The 26,600-nt window shown below is 42.9% G+C and overlaps 1 protein-coding gene across 2 annotated transcripts; it reads left to right on the forward strand.

Moving 5' to 3' along the window:
- The first annotated feature begins 657 nt into the window (after positions 1-657).
- Positions 658-26,368, forward strand: LOC139544258 (volume-regulated anion channel subunit LRRC8A-like). 2 transcript variants are annotated; one of them, XM_071351177.1, is made up of 3 exons: positions 658-966; positions 17,485-19,606; positions 25,556-26,368. In XM_071351177.1, the coding sequence occupies exons 2-3, from the start codon at positions 17,495-17,497 to the stop codon at positions 25,829-25,831; spliced, it is 2,388 nt and encodes a 795-aa protein (XP_071207278.1). In that variant the 5' UTR covers positions 658-966; positions 17,485-17,494; the 3' UTR covers positions 25,832-26,368. The 2 variants fall into 2 exon arrangements, with proteins under 2 accessions (XP_071207278.1, XP_071207279.1); XM_071351178.1 differs by lacking the exon at positions 658-966 and adding an exon at positions 1,306-1,435 and having other exon boundaries at positions 25,556-26,122.
- The last annotated feature ends 232 nt before the right edge of the window (positions 26,369-26,600 follow it).

Below are 26,600 nucleotides of genomic sequence, written 5' to 3' on the forward strand. Positions count from 1 at the left end.
TGGTCAGCATGTAACACCTTGCCCAAACCGGCTGTGCGCGTGCGCTATCGTGTATACATTTATTTTGCCCCCCCCACACCAAACGCAATCACGACACGCAGGTTAAAATATCAAAACAAACTCTGAACCAATGACATTAATTTGGGGACAGGTCGAAAAGCATTAAACATGTATGGTAATTTAGCTAGTTAGCTTGCAATTGCTAGCTAACATTAATTTGTCCTATTTAGCTAGCTTGCTGTTGCTAGCTAATTTGTCCTGGGATATAAACATTGAGTTGTTATTTTACCTGAAATGCACAAGGATCTCTACTCCGACAATTAATCCACACATAAAACGGCCAACCGAATCGTTTCTAGTCATCTCTCCTCCTTCCAGGCTTTTTCATCATTTAAATTATATGGTGATCGCATCTAAACTTTCATTGTATTACCACGACTACCGGAAAAACAGTTGGTCTTTCTATCACCCACGTGGGTATAACCAATGAGGAGATGGCACGTGGGTACCTGCTTCTATAAACCAATGAGGAGATGGCAGGTGGGTACCTGCTTCTATAAACCAATGAGGAGATGGGAGAGGCAGGACTTGCAGCGCGATCTGCGTCAGAAATAGGAACAACATCTATTTTAGCCCTTGGTGTCGCAGACGCTCATTGGCGCGCGCAAGCAGTGTGGGTGCAATAATTGAATAGCATGGATTTCTAATTTTATTTTGCGACGCTCGCGCACGCGACGTGTCCGGTCTGGTCAGCATGTAAGACTTACCACCCAAACGAGCCCAGTGGAAACCCTCTGGTACCATGTTATTATGATCCAACTTCCTGGGTGGAGACAGCTGCCTCTCCCGAGTATTTTATGTTGCTGCGAATGGTGTGTGAACGTAAATATGTCCATTCTGTGAAACATTAAGAAATGTATCACTTATGTGCGGAAGAGGCGAAAGACAGTTATTGTAACAAATTAGGTGAGTACAAACTTTAAAATGCTACATTACGACAGTCCATATCGCAGCATGTTCATAGAGAAATGTCGACTCTTGTGTATATACATCGTTTCTGCCGCCCTAGGCGAGACAAAAAAATGTGCCACCCTCCCCCGCAAAACCAGAATAGTGTGGCCCGCAATGGAATTTTATGAATACACATCAATGTAGTAGGCCTATCGTTTAAGTCGGCAGCTTCATTGGCTTTATTAGTCCTGATTTCCGTTACTAATAATTTTGGCTCTGAATATCAACTACCCAACTTTATCAGGATTTATCCTGAGAATCCATGAAATCAATGTCTTTACACAGCGAGACATGCAGAAGTCTTTTTTTTCTCTCGCTATGATGCAGTTCCTCAAAAATTGATAAATAGGTCTACATACCTGAAATCACTGATTAACATGACAATTTAGCACACGGGGCGAATTTTCTGGACAGCTTAGCCGTTGTGAGTATCCTGATTTTATTTTTTTCATTCCAGATATTGTCAATTTTACTTTGATTTGTCCTGTTTTTTTAGGATAATATTGTTTGGTAACATGTCATATTCACAACTAAGCACATTGTTATTGATTGGGCGCCATTTAGGTTAGGCTATTTGCTCGGATTAACGTGCATGATGTAAAACGTGTATCTCATGGTATTGTGATTAAATGTAATTCTCCAGCCAGTAGGCTACAGAAAACGACACACTTTCTACCGTAGGCTAGTAGGGGTTTTCCAACTTTTGGGGGCCGGGGACCCCTTTTGTGATGGCAAATTCATAAACATAATCAGCACAACTCGAGTGAGAAAAAAATAGCATACAGGGAAGGGAGTGCATGGCCGGAAGAACCAAGTCTCTCGGACCCTGGGAAGAACATTTTTAAAGGCCAGCTTCTAGGCATTGGAGAGAAAATGTTACAAATGTCCTGCAATTCTACACATTTTGCCATGAAGCAGAGAGAATTTTGCAGTTTTAAAGCTTAAAGTAACTGTCCAGTGTTCCATGAAATATGACCTATATTTAGTTATAATATGAGTGAAATAGTTTTCCGCACAAAAAAATGCAATTAAGTATGATTAAAAAATGATATTTTCTGTTTTGGAATGGTGTGGGTGTACCCCAACAACAGAATGGTGTGAGCATATATCAGTCATTCAAAATATTCATGCAGGTAGACTGCTGATTGGCCAGCATCATCCTCAATTAGGAAATGGAAAGCATTTTTGAAAAAGTCTGTTTGAGAGAAGTTAGAGATGTAAAAATAATAATAATTATCCAATTTATGATTTGACCATTAAGTATAGGATGAGCCAATAACATTATTTGGGTATGAGTTAACAGAATATGAACTTTTAAGTGAGATTTTCACTGGACAGTTACCTTAAATTATAGTGCATTATCTATTAAAAAAAGAACTAATAATAATTGTGGAAATACAGAAAGTATTGCGTTAAAATGTATATCTGGGGGAGTACTGTGGATTCCAATATCCCTGTGAGCCTCACAGGCCTGTGTTTCCCATGGTTAAGAACATAAATTGTAGATTAATAATATTGTATTACTAAACTTATTCCATGGATCCCTTGGCCTAAATTTGTTTAATCTGTTAGTAACATTCATTTACAAATTATAGTTTTTTTTATATTTTGAGATCTGTCCGCAGACCCCCTGCAGTACCTTGTCCTCGGACCCCACTTTGAGAACCCCTGGGCTATTGGCTATATGATTTATGTTTGATAATTTTTTTTGAACATTGGTGGAGCACAGCAGTGGTGCTTCTCTCCAACAGCATCCTGGAGAGGCATGCAGGCATGGACAATATTTGACAAAGTTGGTACTGCTTATCATGGGCCGGCATCAGCGTTCACCGAAATAGCCCATATATGCCACTGGGTGAGAAACTAGCTAGTATTCTGTGAATATTCTAAAATCTGCATAAAACAAATGAGCATTTTCCTACCAGAGGTTAGCCCTGCTGCTATTATTCCTTACGTCGTTTGTCATTTGCTGCACAGCCAGTAATACACTTGTGTAACCTGGCGACAGGTTCATACATAAAACATCCTCCATTCAGGCTGCAAAGGCGTCGGTTTCTTTCCTTAACTCGATTTAATGGCCCTTCGGTGGGAAAAAAATCTGAAAAATATGTGTACTGTCTTTATTAAAACAAAATATTCCACCACCATGCTAGGGTGGCTAATGGTACTTCCTGATGTTGCCCTAGGTTGAGGATAACAAGATAGTTACATGCAGAAGTGTTCAAAAATTAACAAATTCATTGGACCAGCGCCGGACTTAAAAACGAAGTGAATGTTAGCAGTACAGAAAGTTCACTATCAAAGTGGAAAATAAACACAATCATAGTGAATTTCAGCGAACTACTCAACAAACTCGTACCATACCTGTTTTAGTCATTCTATTCATTTAAAAAAAAATCAAAATGATCTACAGCCACTTTATTACTTGCTTTTCTGACCGCCGGTCACTTTTTAAATGCTAATCCTGTAGAATCTTTAACGCCACTGGTCTTATGAATGTTTATTTTCTTTATGCTCTGTATAGAATTGTCACATTGTCTTAACTTGTGTGTATTTTTCCTCCCCCTTTTTTCCCCCCAATTAACTGTTTACGATCTTGTCTCATCCCTGCAACTCCCCAATGGGCACGGGAGAGGCGGAGGTTGAGTCATGTGTCTTCCGACACATGACCCGCCAAACCACGCTCCTTAAAACACCCGCCTGCTTAACCTGGAAGCCAGCCGCACCAATGTGTCGGAGGAATCACCATTCAACTGGCGACTGGAGTCAGCCTGCAGGCACCCGGCCCATCTCAAGGAGTCGCTAGGGCGCGATGAGCCAAGTAAACCCCCCCCCCCCCTGGTAATGACACAGCCTGTGATCAAACCCCAGGCTATAGTGACGCCGCAACACTGTGATGCAGTGCCTTAGACTGCTGCGCCACCCGGGAGGCCAACTTGTATTTTTTCAACCTAGATGTCACCCACTGTGTTCAGCCAGGGGTAAACTTCCGCAGTGTGCAACATCCAGAAGTTGTCTGAAAATGGTGGTGGATTTTTTTTCCACTACGGGTTAGTAAATCGAGTTAAGGACAGGTCTGCATTTTTTGTTTGACCTTTCTGCCGATTTGTAATTTACATAGACTTTCTAGGGCAGACCAGGGCTTTTGGCACTGCTAGGTTGCTATGCAGTAACCCACCAGCAGAGCTCATGACTTGGCTCTCCAGACCAGACACCGGGGGCCAGCTTTTTGAATGCGTCCACAATAAATGGAAACCTGGTTGGTCCATTGAATTTACCCCAGATTTTCATGCAAATATGATTAAATCTGCTTTAAAACATATGCAGATTTCCACATCAGAGGTGTTTCCACCAGACTGACTTTGTTACGGCTGTGCGTGATGACGTAGTGCACATAACACTGTTGCGCTTAAGTTTTCATGTACTGAATATAAAACATGAGATGAATGTGTTTCCATTTAATTTTCCACTCTGATGATAGTTTTCTCAGACAAACTGTTGCGATAAATGGCAAACTTGCCCAATCTGGTTTTCGCGCATACTCTTTAGACAACAGTTTGCTGATTAAGTGGACATTGGACAGATTATATGTTGAGATGGATAAGTGGCAGCTAATCACCGATCATCTTGTCCCTAGCATACAAGTTTAAGACCCTTGATAGTTATTGGAAAGGAGCATCAAGCTCATGACTGTGCACTTTCACCACCCTGTTGCCTAAACTGTGCATGCTTTTCCAAGTTACAGCAAGTAACCCAGGCAGCCGCAAATGGAACGAGGCGGAGTTGCTGTGGGGGGCATGTTGTCTTTGGTTGAGGTGCATTCACATTCCACCATGCTCAAAAGAACGTATCCTGGGCGGTGATATGTCAGCACGTACATGTCAGCTAGCTAAGCTTGCCACTCTTGCTAGCTAGTTAGCTGGCTAACATGATTTAACAAAAAGGGTTTTACAGAGTCACATTGACTAAAATCATTGTTTTCTAATCTATTTTTGGGTTAATCATTTCTGTTGCCTGTAAATACTTTTTATGCATGTTGGATCACTTTGTATCAAAGTGCTGTGAAAATTGTGTCCTGTGATTTATCCCCTGTACTCCCATTTTTACACAAGGGCCCTTCTGTTAGTTTGCTTTCAGCTTGCTGCAGCCCAGAGGATCAGATTACCTTGATCAATCCACCAGGGGAATAACTTTAGTTAAGATTCTACAGTACCTGCCTTAACTTGAATACTAACCCAATTCCATGTCAGGCAACTGTCAGGGAAACTTTGAACTGCAGTTGCAGTTCTATCAGACATTCTTGGAGTTTAATTAAGTAGGTGTGCCAGGGGACCAGACAGATGGGGAAGACGGAGAGGAGGGATATTGGGTGTACTGTTGTTGGGCAGATCTCCATATGTTTTATACTGTCTGAACCTGAACAGACTGGACACATCTAGGTTACTCTGACCCACACGGGGAAACAGAAATTATTTATCAAGCTGCTATATAATGATCTGAGTGACGTACCCTGTGAAGCTACTGTAGGTGAACTGAAAGGCTGTGTGACGGGGTGTTTGAGTCACCCAGGCTCGCACACAGTATCAGTAATTTATTCGCTCTGACGCAAACGTAGAAGTCTATGACTGGAAATATGAGAACTAAAACGTCTCTTTCTAGGCAACTTGATTCTGTGAATTAAAAACAATAAGAGTAGAGGGAAACACAGGCTAGTTTTTGTTCGGTCTCAGTGTTTTAACTAGACTTACTTCTGACAAACTGGGAGTTGCTGCATGAGAGGGCAGTGATCCAAAGAGAGAGAGAGGCAGACTTAAGATGGCTACATGGCTCAGGCTCCTGCCTGGCATACTGATTTGGACTGGATGAGCCTCTGTTAACGTCCATCAACCATGGGGAGGGGGAGGGGGCAGATGGAGAGTGGGAGAGACAGAGTTTATAACTTCTTCAGTTAATGTCTACACCACCCACTCCACCACATCTGACCACATACAAAGAGGAAACAGGAAATGTCTTACTGCGAGGGTTATCTAATCAGCAGTATCACGGGCTCTGCTGAGGGTGGGCACTCTAAGCTTCAGTATATTCTCAGTTATGGGATGTTTTCATTAAGTAGCGTGTCTGGGTTAAACAGCAGTGTTTCCCCTATATGCATTTATGCCACTGCTAAATCGTGGCAGCCACAGATTTTTTTGTGTATAGGTTTTTAAACAGTACCAGTCAAAAGTTTGGACACCTACTCATTCAAGGGTTTTTATAATATTTGTACTATTTTCTACAATGTAGAATAATAGTGAAGACATCCAAACTATGAATTAACACATGGAATCACATAGTAACCAAAAAAGTGTTAAACAATGTCAAATATAAAATTTTGAATTTTTTGAATTCTTCAAAGTAGCCACCCTTTGCCTTGATGACAGCTTTGCACACTCTTGGCATTCTCTCAGCCAGCTTCATGAGGTAGTCACCTGGAATGTATTTCAATTAACAGGTGTGCCTTGTTAAAAGTTAATTTGTAGAATTTATTTCCTTAATGTGTTTGAGCCAATCAGTTGTGTTGTGACAAGGTAGGGGGGTATACAGAAGATAAGACCATGTCCATATTATGGCAAGAACAGCTCAAATTAACAGAAGCAACAGTCCATCATTACTTTAATACATGGTCAGTCAATCCGGAAAATTAAGAACTTTGAAAGTTTCTTCAAGTGTAGTCGCAAAAACCATACATCGCTATGATGAAACTGGCTCTCATAAGAACTGCCACAGGAAAGGAAGACCTAGAGTTACTTCTGCTGCAGAGGATAAGTTCGTTAGAGCTACCAGCCTCAGAAATTGCAGTCCAAATAAATGCTTCAGTGTTCAAGTAACAGACACATCTCAACATCAACTGTTCAGAGGAGACTGCATGAATCAGTCCTTCATGGTTGAATTGCTGCAAAGAAACCACTACTAAAGGACACAAATAATAATAAGACTTGCTTGGGTCAAGAAACACGAGCAACAGACATTAGACCGGTGGAAATCTGTCCTTTGCTCTGAGTCCAAATGTGAGATTTTTGGTTCCAACCTCTGTGTCTTTGTGAGATGCAGAGTAGGTGAACGGATGATCTCTGCATGTGTGGTTCCCACCGTGAAGCAGGGAGGAGGTGTGGGGTTGCTTTGCTGGTGACACTGTCTGATTTTTATTTAGTGTTCAAGGCACGCTAAACCAGCATGGCTACCACAGCATTCCAATGAGTGCTCAGCACTTGACCATTCCTCATGAAGCTGGTTGAGAGAATGCCAAGAGTGTGCAAATGGTGGCTACTTTGAACAGTCTCAAATATAAAATATATTTTGATTTAACCCTTTTCTCCTTTTTTTTAATGAGTAGGTGTGTCCAAACTTGACTGGTACTGTACATCTTGTTGAGTGTGGTCTTAGTGCTAGCATCGGGTTGTGGTGGTAAATAGATGTCGACCGATTAATCGGCATAGCCGATTTAATTAGGGCCGATTTCAAGTTTTCATAACAATCGGTAATCTGCATTTTTGGACGCCGATTATGGCCGATTACATTGCATTCCACGAGAACTGCGTGGCAGGCTGACCACCTGCTACGCGAGTGGAGCAAGGAGCCAAGTTAAGTTGCTAACTAGCATTAAACTTATCTTGTAAAAAAACTCAATCTTCACAATCACTAGTTAACTACACATGGTTGATGATATTACTAGGTTAACTAGCGTGTCCTGTGTTGCATATAATCAATGCGGTGCCTGTTAATTTATCATCGAATCACAGCCTACTTCGCCGAACGGGGGATGATTTAACAAAAGCACATTTGCGAAAAAGCACAATCGTTGCACGAATGTACCTAACCATAAACATCAATGCCCTTCTTAAAATCAATACACAGAAGTATCTTTTTTTAAACCTGCATATTTAGTTAAAATAAATTCATGTTAGCAGGCAATATTAACTAGGGAAATTGTGTCACTTCTCTTGCGTTCATTGCACGCAGAGTCAGGGTATATGCAACAGTTTGGGCCGCTTGGCTCATTGCGAACTAATTTACCAGAATTGTACATAATTATGACATAACATTGAAGGTTGTGCAATGTAACAGCAATATTTAGACTTAGGGTTGCCACCCGTTCGATAAAATACGTAACGGTTACTTATTTCACTGAAAGAATAAACATATTTTTTTTTTCGAAATGATAGTTTCTGGTTTTGACCATATTAATGACCAAAGGCTCGTGTTTCTGTGTTTATTATAATTAAGTCTATTATTTGATAGAGCAGTCTGACTGAGCGGTGGTAGGCAGCAGCAGGCTCGTAAGCGTTCATTCAAACTTTACTGCGTTTGCCAGCAGCTCTTAGCAATGCTTGAATCACAACGCTGTTTATGACTTATCAACTATCAACTCCTGAGATTAGGCTGGCAATATTGAAGTGCCTATTAGAACATCCAATAGTCAGTTATATGAAATTCAAATGGTATAGTGAGAAATAGTCAACGCGTCATAATTCCTATAATAACTACAACCTAAAACTTCTTAACTGGTAATATTGAACCACCAGCTTTCAAATGTTCTGAGCAAGAAACTTTAACGTTGGCTTTTTAACATGGCACATATTGCACTTTTACTTTCTTCTCCAACACTGTTTTTGCATTATTTAAACCAAATTGAACATGTTTCATTATTTATTTGAGACTAAATACATAAATAAAATCTATTATATTAAGTTAAAATAAAAGTGTTCGTTGTTCATTCAGTATTGTTGTAATTGTCATTATTACAAATATATATTTGTAATAACCGATTTATGATTTTTTTTTTACGCCGTTACCGATTTATTGGAGGACCCAAAAAAAACAATATCGATTTAATCGGCCGATCGATTAATCAGTATCGGCTTTTTTTGGTCCTCCAATAAATCGGTATCAGTGTTGAAAAATCATAATCGGTCGACCTCCTAAACAGCTTCTAAAAAATATAGATAAATAGTGTGGTTGTTACGTCCGTCGTTAAATGAATGAGACCAAAGCGCAGCGTGGAAAGTGTTCATGATATTTAATACTGAAACACCAACAAAACAACAAAATATAAACGAACGTAAAGTTCTGCAAGGCTAGACAGCAACTGTGCAAAAACAAGATCGCACAAACTAGGGTGGAAAACAGGCTGCCTAAGTATGATTCCCAATCAGAGACAACGATAGACAGCTGCCTCTGATTGGGAACCATCCCCGGCCAACAAAGAAATAGAAAACTAGAATGCCCACCCAAATCACACCCTGGCCTAACCAAATAGAGAAATAAAAAGGCTCTCTAAGGTCAGGGCATGACAGTGGTCTACAGCTAATAATGAGATACTCTACCTCAGGCGAGCAAAACCTTGAGACTTCCTTAATATTTGATTTCGTGCACCAGCTGTTGTTAACAAAGACACAGACCGCTGGCACTTGTCTTATCGGATGCAGCTGTTTTATCTTGCCGATGCACAGAAAACCTAGCCAGCTGTATGTTATTCATGTCGTCGTTCAGCAACGACTCTGTGAAACATAAGATATTACAATTTTTAATGTCCCTTTGGTAGGATAATCTTGATCGGCGCTCATCCAGTTTATTAGCCAATGATTGCACGTTGGCTAATAGTACGGAAGGTAGAGACGGGTTACCCACTCGCAGTCGGATTCTTACAAGGCACCCTGACTTACGCCCCCTATATATCCTTCTCTTCATGCGAATGACGGGGATTTTGACCTTGTCAAGTGTGTAAATCCTTCATGTCCGACTCGTTAAAGGAAAGAATCTTTGTCCAGTATGAGGAGACTAGTCGTTGTTCTGATATCCAGAAGCATTATGTACAAAACAGGTTACAAAGAACGTGAAGAAACACACAATAGCACAATTGGTTAGGAGCCCGTAAAACAGCATCCATCTCCTCCGGCACCATTAGATGGCATAAGAACAAGGCTAAGAATTATTCCCAATTTTCTTTGTCACTGTTCAGGTTTGCTGAGTGCAAACTTGAACATTGTGAAATTTCTGTGCCACTTTTGGCGCACGTTTACTGTGAACACTGAGACTATATCCGCTTTAAGTTAGTTTTAAGTGGTCAAGTAAGCTACTGTGGCTATTTGATCATAATGTAGGCCTGCCAGCGTGGCCTACCATCAAAATGATGGAGAACTCCTGAGTGGCGCAGTGGTCTAAGGCCCAAGGGGCTGTGCCACTAGAGATCCTGGTTCGAGTTCAGGCTCTGTCGCAGCTGGCCATGACTGGGAGATTGGCCCAGCGTCGTTCGGGGAGGGTTTGGTCGGCAGGGTTGTTCTTGTCCCATCACGCACTAGCGACTCCTGTGGTGGGCCGGGCGCAATACACGCTGACACGGTCGCCAGGTGCACAGTGTTTCCTCCCGACACATTGGTGCGGCTGGCTTCCGGGTTAAGCAGGCATTGTGTCAAGAAGCAGTGCGGCTTGGTTGGGTTGTGTTTCGGAGGACGCACGGCTCTCGACCTTTGCCTCTCCTGAGTCCGTACGGGAGTGGCAGTGATGGGACAAGACTGTAACTACCAATTGGATACCACGAAATTGAGGAGAAAAAAAAAACTATGGAGAAAATGCATCCCATTTTAACATTGAAATAGCTGTTGTATGGTTCAGCCTACAGTAGCGGCCAATGTGTGGTTCAATGTAGGCCTACACTCCATGAGTCTTAACTAAAAAAACATGCAGGGCTTGACATTAACCTGTCTATCCACTTGTCCATCAGACAAGGAAGTGACTGAAATTGTTGTTTGATGCAAGAAACCACTTCACAAAATAAAATGCCTCATTATTTCCATATCAAAAGCACGACCACTCATGCTGTAAAAACAGTCTAGTTCAAAGTGAATGGCACATCCATATGGCAATGGTCTATTTGCATACACAGTGCATTCAGAAAGTATTCAGACCCCTTGACTTTTTCCACTTTCTTTAACGTTACAACCTTATTCTAAAATTGATTCAATAGTTTTTTTTCTCAATCTACACACAATACCCCATAATGACAAAGCAAAATGTATTGCAAATATATTAAAACTAAGACATTATTTTCATAAGTATTCAGACCTTTTGCTATGAGACTTGAAATTGAGCTCAGGTTCATCCTGTTTCCATTGATCATCCTTGATGTTTCTAAAACTTGATTTGAGTCCACCTGTGGTAAATTCAATTGATTGGACATGATTTAGACAGGTGTGTGCCTTTCCATCAGGTTCCACAGTTGACAGTGGATGTCAGAGCAAAAACCAACCTATGAGGTCGAAGGAATTGTCCGTAGAGCTCCGACACAGGATTGTGTCGAGGCACAGATCTGGGGAAGGGTACCAAAACATTTCTGCAGCATTGAATGTCCCCAAGAACACAGTGGCCTCTTCAATTGAAGAAGTTTGGAACCACCAAGGCCAAACTGAGCAATCGGGGGAGAAGGGCCTTGGTCAGGGAGGTGACCAAGAAACCGATGGTCACTCTGACAGAGCTCCAGAGTTCCTCTGTGGAGATGGTTGTCCTTCTGGAAAGTTCTCCAATCTCTGCAGCACACCACCAATCAGGCATTTTATGGCAGAGTGGCCAGACGTAAGCCACTTCTCAGCGATAGGGACTGGGAGACTCAGGATCGAGGGAAAGATGAATGAAACAAAGTACAGAGATCCTTGAAAACCTGCCCCAGGGCGCTGAGGACCTCAGACTGGGGCTAAGGTTCACCTTCCAACAGGACAATGACCCTAAGCACACAGCCAAGACAATGCAGGAGTGCCTTTGGGGCAGGAGTGCCTTTGGGGCAGGAGTGCCTTTGGGGCAGGAGTGCCTTTGGGGCAGGAGTGCCTTTGGGGCAGGAGTGCCTTTGGGGCAGGAGTGCCTTTGGGGCAGGAGTGCCTTTGGGGCAGGAGTGCCTTTGGGGCAGGAGTGCCTTTGGGACATGAGTAGCCCAGTCAGAGCCCGGACTTGAACCGGTTCGAACATCTCTGGAGAGACCTGAAAATTGTTGTGCAGTGACGCTCCCCATCCAACTTGACAGAGCTTGAGGGATCTGCAGAGAAGATTGGGAGAAACTCCCCAAATATAGGTGTACCAAGCTTGTAGCGTCATACCCAAGACGACTCGAGGCTGTAATCGCTGCGCAAGGTTCTTCAACATAGTACTGAGTAAAGGGTCTGAATACTTACGTGAATGTAATATTTCAGTTTTTTACATTTGCAAACATTTCTCACTTGTTTTTCCTTTGTCATTATTGGGTATTGTGTATAGATTTTTTGGCGGGGACTATTTAATACATTTTAGAATAAAGCTGTAACATCAAAATATGGAAAATGTTTAGGGGTCTGAACACTTTCCGAATGCACTGTAGGCCTACTGCAGCTCTGATTTGGTTATGGTGCACCGGTCTCTGTAGAGTACAGGCCTGAGTCGTGCCTGTCAATGCAATAGAATCCTACTCCGATGTGTTCTGCCTACCACAAAATATCTTGCATAGTTTGTTTTTGTTTTGGTATGTTGCCTTGGAAGGGGTTAAATATTGCGTTGATTCGATCACAATTCCCTCAGTAAAGAAACGTTGATAGTTTTAACTAACGGGGAAAACTCTAAAGTTGAGTGAAGTTCAATCTTGTGCTTTTCTGCACGGGCTGATATTTCTTCTGTGCGGCAGTCCCAGGGGAGATGCACGCCCGCGCACAGCTTAGAGGGAACATTGAACACTGGGCATAAGCCTTGGCAAAATGTGTGTAATTGCAGGAAATTTGCTTTAAAACACCAAAATGTTGTCTCTGCGGCCAAGAGGCGGGCCCCTAAAACTGTGCCATTGGCAACGGCACTAACGCTGCTTAAACACTGAAACACTGAAATGGTACAAATGCAGAGGACTTTGTACTTGACTGGTTCATTTCCCAAGGAATGCCCTATTAAATGGGTGGTTTTCCCCATACACCGTAGTAGTAGGGCAATTCCACAGTCACAGAATTTGTTAAACTTTTTAAATCAATGGTCTCAACGTAAATCTGTTACCGTGGAATTGGCAAGTAGTAGTAAATTCTCAGGCCTGAAGGTTTTCCTGACCAGAAAAAAATGCAAGTCCTTAGTAATAGGCTATAACTACAGCCAAAAGTCTTTTTCCTGGCCAAAAAACTCCTGGCCCCAACAATGTCCTAATAAATGGGTTGTTTTCCCATGTTTGAGAGATCACTGGTGGTGATAGACTAATGCTGAGCTAGACATAACAGGTTAAACACCATGACGATGCAAACCTTTTCTGGCAAAACAACTTTGCAGCCGTGTTAATGGATTCCTCTTTGGTTATTATAGTCTGTGACATTTCGCTGTTGCCCCATTGAATACCATAATTAAACGTCACGCATTGAGTAATATTTCTTGAGAACGTAAACAGGAAGAAACATTTTTTATTTATTTCACCTTTATTTAACCAGGTAGGCTAGTTGAGAACAAGTTCTCATTTACAACGGCGACCTGGCCAAGATAAAGCAAAGCAGTGTGACACAGACAACAACAGAGTTACACATGGCATAAACAATAAACAAGCCAATAACACAAACAAGTCAATGACACAGTAGAAAAAAGAGTCTATATACATTGTGTGCAAAAGGCAGGAGAAGGTAGGCAATAAATAGGCCATAGGAGCGAATAATTACAATTTAGCAGATTAACACTGGCGTGATAAATGAGCAGATGCTGATGTGCAAGTAGAGATACTGGTGTGCAAAAGAGCAGAAAAGTGAATAAAAACAATATGGGGATGAGGTAGGTAGATTGGGTGGGCTATTTACAGATGGACTATGTACAGCTGCAGCGATCGGTTAGCTGCTCAGATAGCTGATGTTTAAAAACTTCTTATGGCTGGGATCCCGTTAACGGGATCGATATGACAACAGCCAGTGAAAGTGCAGGGCGCCAAATTCAAAACAACAAATCTCATAATTAAAATTCCTCAAACATACAAGTATTATACACCATTTTAAAGATAAAGTTGTTGTTAATCCCACCACAGTGTCCGATTTCAAAAAGGCTTTACGACGAAAGCACACAACGATTATGTTAGGTCTGCACCTAGTCACAGAAAAACACAGCCATTTTTCCAGCCAAAGAGAGGAGTCACAAAAAGAAGAAATAGAGAAAATGTATCACTAACCTTTGATCTTCATCAGATGATACTCATAGGACTTCATGTTACACAATACATGTATGTTTTGTTCGATAAAGTTCATATTTATATCCAAAAATCGCATTCTACATTGGCGCGTTACGTTCAGTAATGTTTTGCTTCCAAAACATCCGGTGATTTTGCAGAGCCACATCAATTTACAGAAATACTCATAATAAACATTGATAAAAGATACAACTGTTGTTCATGGAATTATAGATTAACTTCTCCTTAATGCAACCGCTGTGTCAGATAAAAAAAAAAAAAAAAAGCTTTACCGAAAAAGCACACCATGCAATAATCTGAGTACAGCGCTCAGACAACAAAAGAAGCCATACAGATATCCGCCATGTTGTGGAGTCAACAGAAGTCAGAATAGCATTATAAAAATTCACTTACCTTTGATCATCAGAATGCACTCCCAGGAATCCCAGTTCCACAATAATGTTTGATTTGTTCGATAAAGTCCATCATTTATGTCCAAATACCTCCTTTTTGTTTGCGCGTTTAGTAAACAATCCAAACTCACGACGCGCGGGCAAGTCCATGCGAAAGTTTAGACAAAGTCATATTACAGTTCGTAGAAACATGTCAAACGAAGTATAGAATCAATCTTTAGGATGTTTTTATCAAATCTTCAATAATGTTCCAACCGGAGAATTCCTTTGTCTGTAGAAATGCAATGGAACAGGGCTAACTCTCACGTGAACGTGCGTGACCAGCTCATGCCACTCTGCCAGACCACTGACTCATTCAGCTCCCATTCCCCCCTCCTTCACAGTAGAAGCCTGAAACAGGTTCTAAAGATTCTAAAGACTGTTGACATCTAGTGGAAGCCTTAGGAAGTGCAATATGACCAAAATTCCACTGTATATTCGATAGGCGATGAGTTGAAAAACTACAAACCTCAGAACCCCTTCCTGGTTGGATTTTCTCTCAGGTTTTTGCCTGCCATATGAGTTCTGTTATACTCCCAGACATCATTCAAACAGTTTTAGAAACTTCAGAGTGTTTTCTATCCAAATCTACTAATAATATGCATATATTAGAAACTGGGCCTGAGTAGCAGGCAGTTTACTCTGGGCACCTTATTCATCCAAGCTACTCAATACTGCCCCCAGCCATAAGAAGTTAAAGTTGGTGAGGGAAATTAAAGTCTCCAACTTCAGTGATTTTTGCAATTCGTTCCAGTCACTGGCAGCAGAGAACTGGAAGGAAAGGTGGCCAAATGAGGTGTTGGCTTTGGGGATGATCAGTGAGATATACCTGCGGGAACGTGTGCTACGGGTAGGTGTTATCGTGACCAGTGAACTGAGAAGGCGGAGCGTTACCTAGCATAGACTTATAGATGACCTGGAGCCAGTGGGTCTGGCGGCGAATATGTAGCGAGGGCCAGCCGACTAGAGCATACAGGTCGCAGTGGTGGGTGGTATAATGGGCTTTGGTGACAAAATGGATGCCATTGTGATAGACTGCATCCAGTTTGCTGAGTAGAGTATTGGAAGCTATTTTGTAGATGACATCGCCGAAGTCGAGGATCGGTAGGATAGTCAGTTTTACTAGGGTAAGTTTGGCGGCGTGAGTGAAGGAGGCTTTGTTGCGAAATAGAAAGCTGATTCTAGATTTGATTTTGGATTGGAGATGTTTAATATGAGTCTGGAGGAGAGTTTACAGTCTAACCAGAAACCTAGGTATTTATAGTTCTAGGTCGGAACCGTCCAGGGTGGTGATGCTAGTCGGGCGAGCGGGTGCGGGCAGCGAACGGTTGAAAAGCATGCATTTGGTTTTACTAGCGTTTTAAGAGCAGTTGGAGGCCATGGAAGGAGTGTTGTATGGCATTGAAGCTCGTTTGGGGGTTAGTTAACACTGTGTCCAATGACGGGCCAGAAGTATACAGAATGGTGTTGTCTGCGTAGAGGTGGATCAGGGAATCGCCCGCAGCAAGAGCAACATCATTGATATATACAGAGAAAAGAGTCGGCCTGAGAATTGAACCCTGTGGTACCCCCATAGAGACTGCCAGAAGTCCGGACAACATGCCCTCCGATTTGACACACTGAACTCTGTCTGCAAAGTAGTTGGTGAACCAGGCGAGTCACTGTTTTCTTAATGGACTTTTTAAATGCCAAAGTTCTGGAAAGCTCTCCTTCCTTAAAATGTCAAGTCCTCCTACATGATGGGTTTGTCCTTTTTATTACTTTGATTTCACATTTTTGTGAGGGGTCTTTTCACAGAACATTGATTCAGAGATGTTACTAACTTTAGTGTGTTGATGCGTGCTGTGTCAGGTTCTGTGCCCCTCTGTATCCAGCTTGCTCTGCATTCTCTGAGCCACATAGTGTTCTGTCTGCTCACAGGATGTCTGGGTTGTCCCTGACGAGTAGCAGACTCTCCATAGCTGGGAAACATAATAACTGCTTTCCCTGCACCAACCTGGCAACCCACAGACATAATGCCCCTAATCATCTGGGAATGGGTACAGATATGGGTACATATTTCCCATAATAAGCTTCCTTGGGTTTTGCATTCTGATATAAATAAGATGTTGGGTTACAGATGAGAATATAATAATTGAAGCAATTGTGGAGTTGTTGTGTTAGACATAGTTGAATGTAAAGAATGGTCTGTGTTTGAGGCGCAGGTAACTGATTTGGTTCTAGGTGCTGAGATTAGCTGACTCATAACATTGCAAAGGAAGTCACATTTAATATACGTAGGAGGTCTGTGGTTTAGTTCACTGGAATAAAGTAACCACACGCAAGCAGTCGGGTTTGTGTTTAGCTGTCTGCACTTGTGCTGAAAAATCAGTGGTTGAAGAAAGCTTATAAGTTCATTGAGAACGCATGCTGATGTAACCGATGTGAAATGGCTAGCTAGATAGCGGTGGTGCGCGCTAATAGTGTTTCAATCGGTGACGTCACTCGCTCTGACACCTGAAGTAGTTGTTCCCCTTGCTCTGCAAGGGCCGCGGCTTTTGTGGCGCGATGGGTAACGATGCTTTGTGGGTGTCAGTTGTTGATGTGTGCAGAGGGTCCCTGGTTCGAGCCCGGGTCGGGGCGAGGGGACGGACGAAAGTTAAACTGTTACACTGACATGACGTGTCTCCCCACGAGTCAGAGTATCTGATGAGCAGTGTCTGTGGTTCGATGAGCTGTGTTTGTAGTTCAAGATGAAGCATGTTGGCGCAAACCTGTAAATATTTTGCTCTAATGAACTTTGAAATATACTATACATGTAATGCAAGACATTCACATTTATATTTAGTCTCTTTCTCTCCCTCTCCATAGGTAAACCATCATGATCCCCATCACAGAGCTCCGGTACTTTGTTGACACCCAGCCGGCGTACCGCATCCTGAAGCCATGGTGGGACGTCTTCACAGACTACATCTCCATTGTCATGCTCATGATCGCCGTGTTCGGGGGCACGCTGCAGGTCACCCAGGACAAGATGATTTGCCTGCCCTGCAAGTGGGTGGTCAATAAGTCCTGTGAGTACCTCAATGTGAGCTTCCCAGACCCATTTGCCTCTGAGCCCAAAGGCATCAAGTATGAACTCGATCGGCACCAGTACAACTACATTGACGCGGTCTGCTACGAGAACAAGCTACACTGGTTCGCCAAGTACTTCCCCTACCTGGTGCTACTGCACACCCTCATCTTCCTGGCCTGCAGTAATTTCTGGTTCAAGTTCCCCCGGACTAGCTCCAAATTGGAGCACTTTGTATCCATCCTGCTCAAGTGTTTTGACTCGCCCTGGACCACCAGGGCTCTGTCCGAGACGGTAGTGGAGGAAAGCGACCCCAAGCCCCTGGGGAAGATGAACGGTTTGGTGGACAAGAAGGCATCTTGTGTCAGCGAGGACGTGGAGGCCAGCATTCCTATGCTCCAAAGGACTAGGTCCCGCATCGAACAGGGCATCGTGGACCGCTCTGACACCGGCGTCCTGGACAAGAAGGAAGGCGAGCAGGCCAAAGCTCTGTTTGAGAAGGTGAAGAAGTTCCGGATGCACGTTGAAGAAGGGGACATCGTTTACCGGCTCTACATCCGCCAGACCATCATCAAAGTCGTCAAGTTCATCCTGATCATCTGCTACACGGCCTACTATGTGCACTACATCAAGTTCAGTGTGATCTGCAAGGTGGACATTGAGAAGCTGACAGGCTATAGGATGTACCACTGTGCTCACCCCCTGGCCACCCTCTTCAAGATCCTGGCCTGTTTCTATATCAGCCTGGTGGGGATTTACGGTCTCATCTGCATGTACACCCTCTGCTGGATGCTCAGCCGCTCCCTCAAGCGCTACTCTTTTGAGTCGATCCGTGAGGAGAGCCACTACAGCGACATACCCGATGTGAAGAATGACTTTGCCTTCATGCTGCACATGATTGATCAGTATGACCCGCTCTACTCAAAACGGTTTGCCGTTTTCCTATCGGAGGTGAGTGAGAACAAACTGCGTCAGCTGAACCTCAACAACGAGTGGACGCTGGACAAGCTGAGGCAACGCATCACCAAGAACTCCCAAGAGAAACTGGAGCTGCACCTGTTCATGCTTAGCGGAATCCCTGACACAGTGTTTGACCTCCTAGAACTGGAGGTGCTCAAGCTGGAACTCATCCCCGACGTCACTATCCCCCCCATCATTGCCCAGCTGGTCAGCCTGAGAGAGATGTGGCTCTACCACACACCAGCCAAAATCGAGGCCCCAGCTTTGGCCTTCCTGAGGGAGAACCTGAAGTCCCTCCACATCAAGTTCACAGACATCAAGGAGATCCCTCTGTGGATCTACAGCCTGAAGAACCTGAGTGAGCTGCACCTCACAGGGAACCTGAGCGCAGAGAACAACCGCTTCATCGTAATCGACGGGCTACGGGAGCTCAAGAGGCTCAAAGTGCTCCGTTTGAAGAGCAACCTGACCAAGCTGCCTCAGGTGGTGACAGACGTCGGAGTCCACCTCCAAAAGCTGTCCATCAACAACGAGGGCACCAAGCTAATGGTGCTCAACAGCCTGAAGAAGATGATGAACCTGACAGAGCTGGAGCTGTTGCGCTGTGACCTGGAACGAATCCCGCACTCAATCTTCAGCCTACACAACCTGCAGGAGATCGACCTGAAGGACAACAATCTCAAGACCATCGAGGAGATCATCAGCTTCCAGCACCTGCACCGGCTGGTAAGCCTGAAGCTGTGGTACAACCAGATCGCCTACATCCCCATCCAGATCGGCACCTTGACGAACATGGAGAGGCTCTACCTAAACCGCAACAAGATCGAGAAGATCCCGGGCCAGCTCTTCTACTGCCGCAAACTGCGCTTCCTGGACCTGAGTCACAACAACCTGACCAGTATACATGCCGATGTGGGCTTCCTCCAGAACCTGCAGTACTTTGCTGTGACGGCCAACAGGGTGAGTAGAGATCTAGTATTTGAGTGTTCCTGAGAAAATGTTAGCTACACACCAGTGGAGGCTGCGGAGGAGAGAACGGCTTGTAATAGTGGCTGAAATGGAGCAAATGGAATGGCATCAAACACATTGAAACCATGTTCCACGTATTCCGCTTCAGCCATTACCACGAGCACTTTCTCCCCAATTAAGGTGCCACCAGCCTCCTGTGCTATACACCTAGAACTAACACAATTTCTTCTTTCCTCTATCTAGCTATTTCATGGTCAGGTCAAATGGTCACCAAACACTTGTTAAGGCCTTTATCTGTGTGTCATAGGAACATTTTAGACATTTTTCTTGAAATGCCCTTTCTTCCTCTTTCACATGTGAATGGGGTCAAAGGTCACACTGGGTAACAGGAAGGTAGGGGTTAGCATTATGAATACAGTTATGTTGGGGTTAATGTCCCTAGGGTTGTTCCACCTCAAAAAGCACAAAGAGGATTTTGAAACCCACCATCTGAGATTGAGCTGAAATTGTGTCTGTAGTTAAACAGATAAGATCAGCATTCCTGAAACATTATTGTGTTGAAATATAATTTGATCTCTGTGAAATTAAGGTAATTGATTGCACCCAAATTGTCTATTTTAATTTATTGGATTCATATAATCGTCAATAAATATAGTACCTAACATCCGATTTGGACCATAATTCTTTCTAACAATGAGTGAGACATGAGGAATCCAATAACATGGTGAAAAGCCACCCATGGACCCCAATAGCTTTTGCTTATGTGGTCACAATTCAAGCCAGTCAGTCATCCATGAAAGCAATTCAGTTTGTCCTTCTCTTATCCTTAATCTATGTCCAGGAAACAGCTCCTCTGTGTGGTTTATCCCCTTCAAAAACAAAAAGGGCTGTATTAGTTAGACCATTCCTGGTAAACCCAGCAGTTCTAATGACTTCAATGTTATGGTCTTTAATGGTAAACGACCCAAACACACAGTGGCCGTGTCTAAATACCCATACCTGCCACTAAATATTATGTCATATTTTTTTAATAGTATATCCAATTTCTAAAATAGTACTCCGAATGTGTCATCTTATGCACTATTGCGTTGACTCCCTGCCATTCGTTCATTTTGGTACAGTGCAATCAACTTATCAGCTGTTGTAAAACACGTGAGTCGGGAAAGACGAGTGAATTCCACTAGATCAAACCCTGAAATTAGTATATGCAATTTAAGTATGTAGTACGCTACTATGGGTGTTCATTCAATCAATCAAATGTATTTATAAACCCCTTTTTACATCAGCCGATGTCACAAAGTGCTATACAGAAACCCAGCCTAAAACCCCAAACTGCAAGCAGGGTCAAATTATTATCATCATCACAGTGGTTGTAGAGGGTGCAACAGGTCAGCACCTCAGGAGTAAATGTCAGTTAGCTTTTCATAGCCGAGCATTCAGAGGTCGAGAGGTCAAAAGAGAGGCATGAATGAATGTCCGGTGAACAGGTCAGGGCTCCATAGCTGCAGGCAGAACAGTTGAAACTGGCGCAGCAGCACGACCAGGTGGACTGGGTACAGCAACGAGTCATCAGGCCAGGTAGTCCTGAGGCATGGTCCCAGGGCTCAGGTCCTCTGGGGGAGAGAGAGAATTAGAGGGAGCATACTTAAATTCACACAGAACACCGGAGAAATACTCCAAACATAAGACTGACCCTATCCCCCCAACACAAACTATTTCAGCATAAATACTGGAGGCTGAGATAGGAGGGGTCGGGAGACACTGTGGCCCCATCTGCTGATACCCCCGGACAGGGCCAATCAGGCAGGATATAACCCCATCCACTTTTCCAAAGCACAGCCCCCACACCACTAGAGGGATATCTTTAACCACCAACTTACTACCCTGAGACAAGGCTGAGTATAGCCCACAAAGATCTCCCCCACGGCATGAACCTGAGGGGGGCGCCAAACCCGGACAGGAAGATCACGTCAGTGACTCACCCCTCCTAGGGACGGCATGGAAGTGCACCAGTAAGCCAGTGACTCAGCCCCCGTAATGGGGTTCGAGGCAGAGAATCCCAGTGGAGAGAAGGGAACCGGCCAGGCAGAGACAGCAAGGGAGGTTCGTTGCTCCAGTGCCTTTCCGTTCACCTTCGCACCCCTGGGCCAGACTACACACAATCATAGGACCTACTGAAGAGACGAGTCTTCAATAAAGACTTAAAGGTTGAGACTGAGTCTGCGTCTTTCACATGGATAGGCAGACCATTACATAAAAATTGAGCTCTTTAGGAGAAAGCCCTGCCTCCAGCTGTTGGCTTAGAAATTCTAAGGACATTAAGGAGGCCTGCGTCTTGTGACCGTAGCGTATGTGTAGGTATGTATGGCTGGACCAAATCCGAGAGGATAGGTAGGAGCAAGCCCATTTAATGCTTTGTAGGTTAGCAGTAAAACATTTAAATCAGCCCTAGCCTTTACAGGAAGCCAGTATAGAGAGGCTAGCACTGGAGTAAAAGGATCACAGTTTTTGGTTCTAGTCAAGATTCTAGCAGCTGTGTTTAGCACTAACTGAAGATTATTTTGTGCTTTATCCGGGTAGGCGCAAAGTAGAGCATTGTAGTTGTCTAGAAGTGACAAAAGCAAGGATTAATTTTTCTGCATCATTTTTGGACAAAGTTTCTGATTTTTGCAATGTCACGAAGATGGAAAAAAGCTGTCCTTGAAATAGTCTTGATATGTTCGTCAAAAGAGAGATCAGGGTCCAGAGTAACGTCGAGGTCCTTCAGTTTTATTTGAGACAACTGTACAACCATCAAGATTCATTGTCAGATCCAACAGAAGATCTCTTTGTTTCTTGGGACCTAGAACGAGCATCTCTGTTTTGTCTGAGTTTTTAAAAGTAAAACATTTGCCGCCATCAACTTCCTTATGTCTGAAACACAGGCTTTCAGGGAGGGCCATTTTGGGGCTTCACCATGTTTCATTGAAATGTACAGCTGCGTATCATCCGCATAGCAGTGAAAGTTAACATTATGTTTTCGAATGACATCCCCCAAGAGGTAAAATATATAGTGAAAACAATAGTGGTCCTAAAACGGAACCTTGAGGAAGTCTGAAACTTAGTTGATTTGTCAGAGGATAAACCATCCACAGAGACAAACTGATATCTTTCTGACAGATAAGATCTAAACCAGCCCAGAACTTGTCCTTGTCCAGAACTTGTCCAATTTGGGTTTCCAATCTCTCCAAAAGAATGTTATGGTCGATGGTGTCAAAAGCAGCAAGCACAAAGGTCTAGGAGCATGAGGACATGGCCACAGTGTTTTTGTAATGGTGTTGTATTTAATGGTAAATGTCACTAATCACACTACATATAGAGATGTTTTAATGATTTTATTGAAAAACCTATGACTGCCGTGCAGTGGTTCATAATTGTATTATTTTATTAGGTTTGTTGCAACAGTTTTAGTCACTAGCCCATTCCTCCATCAAAGTTTTGGGCTGGTAGGAAAAGTCTTCATATAGAATTTGCACCATTGGGATAGCCATCTCATAAAGCTGACATTTGTTAAACTGTTCAAGGAGAGTTGGCTTGAAGCATTAGGTTGCTAGAAGGACAAACTGAATTGCTTTCATGGAGGACTGTCTTGTGCGTGATCACACAATGTATTTTCATCATGAGCAAAAGCTATTGGTTTTCTATCCAAGGTTGCAATTTTTTTTGTAGTTGATGCATTTAAAAACTCAAGAGCCCATCAAAATTGATAAAATGGTGTAGCAGGAACAGCAGCATCTATTGAGCAAAACATGGTACTTTCAGAGTAATGTATGGTAAATATTGACTAAGTGACTTTAATGGCAAATTTTTCATAAAGGCTGGAAAAACACCAGATTCACAGGGAATATATTACATAGGATGAAGAAACAATACTCCAAGCCGCAGCTCCATACTGCTTGTCAGACATAGATACCTAATGACCTTGTGTACCTATTGTAGAGTTGTGTAGTAGACTGGAATGTCTACATAGTCAGTGCCATTGAGATAAACTGGTCACTTGAATGGTTCACTATTCTGAAAAGTAACAGCCTACCCTGCTAATAATGTTTGAAATTAGTTAAAATAGGGGAAACTGCTCGACCTACTACACACTGTTGGTTAACTGAGACTATGTGCCGGAGTCCTAAAAGTACAGACGAGCAGTTATATTATGCTAATGAGTTTGTCACACTTCTGGCTGCAGATCAAGAGGTCGTATCCCTGGGGTGATTTTCATGGCAAACTGTTTTCATTCTGTATTGTTTTATTTGTACTATTCCCCACCCTGTTAGATGCAATTCATCTTTGTTAAGCAGATGGCTGGAAAAGGTTTAGTGTGTCCTGTACAGAATACCTCAGGGAGATGCAATCTTACAAACAATTCCCAAAACACCCGACTGAGTCTGAGATCATTAACATGAACTTTGACTTATGTGAATTCTTGTCTGAGTGCTGACTTCTAGAGTTTTGAGGTTAATTTAAGTGTAGGCTAACTCTTGTAAGTGTAAAGCTTGTAAATTAAAGTGTAACACTTTAGTGGAATGTATCATGTAAAATATAATTTGTGTAATATCATATGTAAATGCATTATAGGATTTCATATATTTTAATCATGTAAATGTGAAATGACTCCGCTATAGCAATGGCCATTTTGTGTTTTTGCATTGGCCGATTTGTGCATCTTGCGTCAACGACACTGACCATTGTGACTTCCTGTACATTCCTGACAGACAGGCTGACTTCAGTCTCCTTACAACAAATTTGCTTGATTTTGGTGGACATTGTCTAATGCTGAGCCAGTTCATTAACTGAACACACTGTTCATCCAATACATTTTTTAAAGAATCAAGTTTAGTGTGAAAAATAAGGACTTGCAAGGAATTCTGGGAGGTTATACAACATTTCCCCCATTACCTACTGGTGGTCATGTGCTGTGTGAGGAATCAGATGGTTTGAGTAAACAATACTATTATGTTTTTTTATTTTACTGCACTCACTCACCCATATACGTAGTTCCATACTGAGAATAGGCCACAAACAGGGTGGTATGCTGCTCAAAATAGCCCCGTTTACAAGGAACCCCTCTGGTGTGTTCTGTGTTTTTATGCCCTTCTCCAGAGTCTTCTCTTTGCCATTAGTACATTATCGACCTAAATGAGTTGTGAAATTTGTAAAACGTTATTCCCAGGTGGGCCCCTAACGAGGACCCGACGCTCACCACTGTACTCCAATGTTCTAAAGTGTTCTAGGTTTTTGTTTTTCTCTTGAAGAACAATGCCTGGGTAGCTCCAGCTGCCTCACATCTTCAGTGTTTTGAAGCTAAGAAAAGCATTTGTAATTTGATAAGGCTATTTTAAGCTCGGTGAATCAGCTTACTCTGATCATATTTTGGCTTAAATGAACAGCATCTATGTAAAATGCACTCATTGTGCTGTTGCCTCAACAGATGACTGAACTATTAATAACAGGTGTTGGTGTAAGCATAAGTAATTATACAAATATGTATGGTACTCTAAGACTGTGACTGTATGTCTGTACCTCTATGGCTCGATTGGCTCCCTTCTTTAGGGCAGAGTGCCTAGGTTTGTTTCTGATTGGCTTAAAGTCCTATGGGCTGGTGTGACTGTTTTTCGATTGGGTAGCTACAGTCGGAACAGTATGTACTGAACTCTCCTTTCTCCCCTCTTTTGCCAAGTCTGTTCTTGAGAACATAGCTGTTCACTGGGGAGGAGTTCAACTTTAAGCACCTTTCACAGCCTAAAGCAAGAAACAGTATGCCTGTTTTAAACCATACACTATAGTATGCATAACCTATGCACAAATACAGTTAAATTATATTTTATGAGGTCAAAAACAGACAAAATAAACATTTCTCCTATTTCAACATTCATCCTCTCTGATCTCCCTCCTTGTCACTGTCAGATCGAGTCACTCCCGCCGGAGCTGTTCCAGTGCAAGAAGCTGCGCACCCTGAACCTGGGCAACAACTGCCTGCATACTCTACCGTCGCGCTTCGGCGAGCTGACGGGCCTGACCCAGCTGGAGCTGCGGGGTAACCGTCTGGAGTGCCTGCCCGTGGAGCTGGGGGAGTGCAGGCAGTTGAAGAGGAGCGGCCTGGTGGTGGAGGAGGACCTGTTCAAGACGCTGCCCACAGAGGTCAAAGAACAGCTGTGGAGGGCCGACAAGGAGCTGGTCTGAGGAGAGAGTCCAGAGAGAGAGAGAGGGAGCCTAAGGAGAGGAGGAAAGCGGGAGAGAGGATTGGGCAGTGGAGGCTGATGTCACTTTCAATTGGAGGCCATTCTCAAATTGTGTCCGTATTGCTGGACACGCATCCAGAGAAGGATGGTTGGTTGGTTGGTTGGTTGTTGTCTTGGCTCTCCTGGCTGAATTAGTATTTTTTAGGGTAACTGGTGGGACTGCCACAATTACAGTATAACCGTGTAACCGATGAAGACAGTCATAACCATTTAAAAAAAAACAAAAAAAAAACAGCTGGCTGAATAACCACAATGCAGCAGCATCAGCACACAGAAATAGAACAGTCTAGGAAAATCTAACCTTGGCAATTTGACTGGTAAACTTGTAGGTACACTTGCAATGGCTGCCTGATATTGTGATGCAATAATTTCCATGGTAATGTAGAATGTTCATTCAAATTATGTTAACTGATGTAGCTCATGCAATGTATTTTTTTGTAATGTCAGTTGAGTTGATTGAATCAAATCGCAGCACAAATTACTTCCTGCTTTGAAACTATGGGTACACTGTCAATAACCGCCACTCCACCCATTATGCCATAATTTACTTGAATTGGGATGCATGTTCTATTCATTATATTTCTATAGCAGCACATGCAGTCCGGAGGAGAGGAGAAAATGTAAATCTACCAAAAAATTATACATTTTTTGCTATTCAAACATTTATTACGGTGACCGCGGTAATTGGGTTGGCCAATTACCGTTATCCA

This window comes from Salvelinus alpinus, chromosome 18, assembly GCF_045679555.1.
Source record: "Salvelinus alpinus chromosome 18, SLU_Salpinus.1, whole genome shotgun sequence".
Classification (NCBI taxonomy): domain Eukaryota; kingdom Metazoa; phylum Chordata; class Actinopteri; order Salmoniformes; family Salmonidae; genus Salvelinus; species Salvelinus alpinus.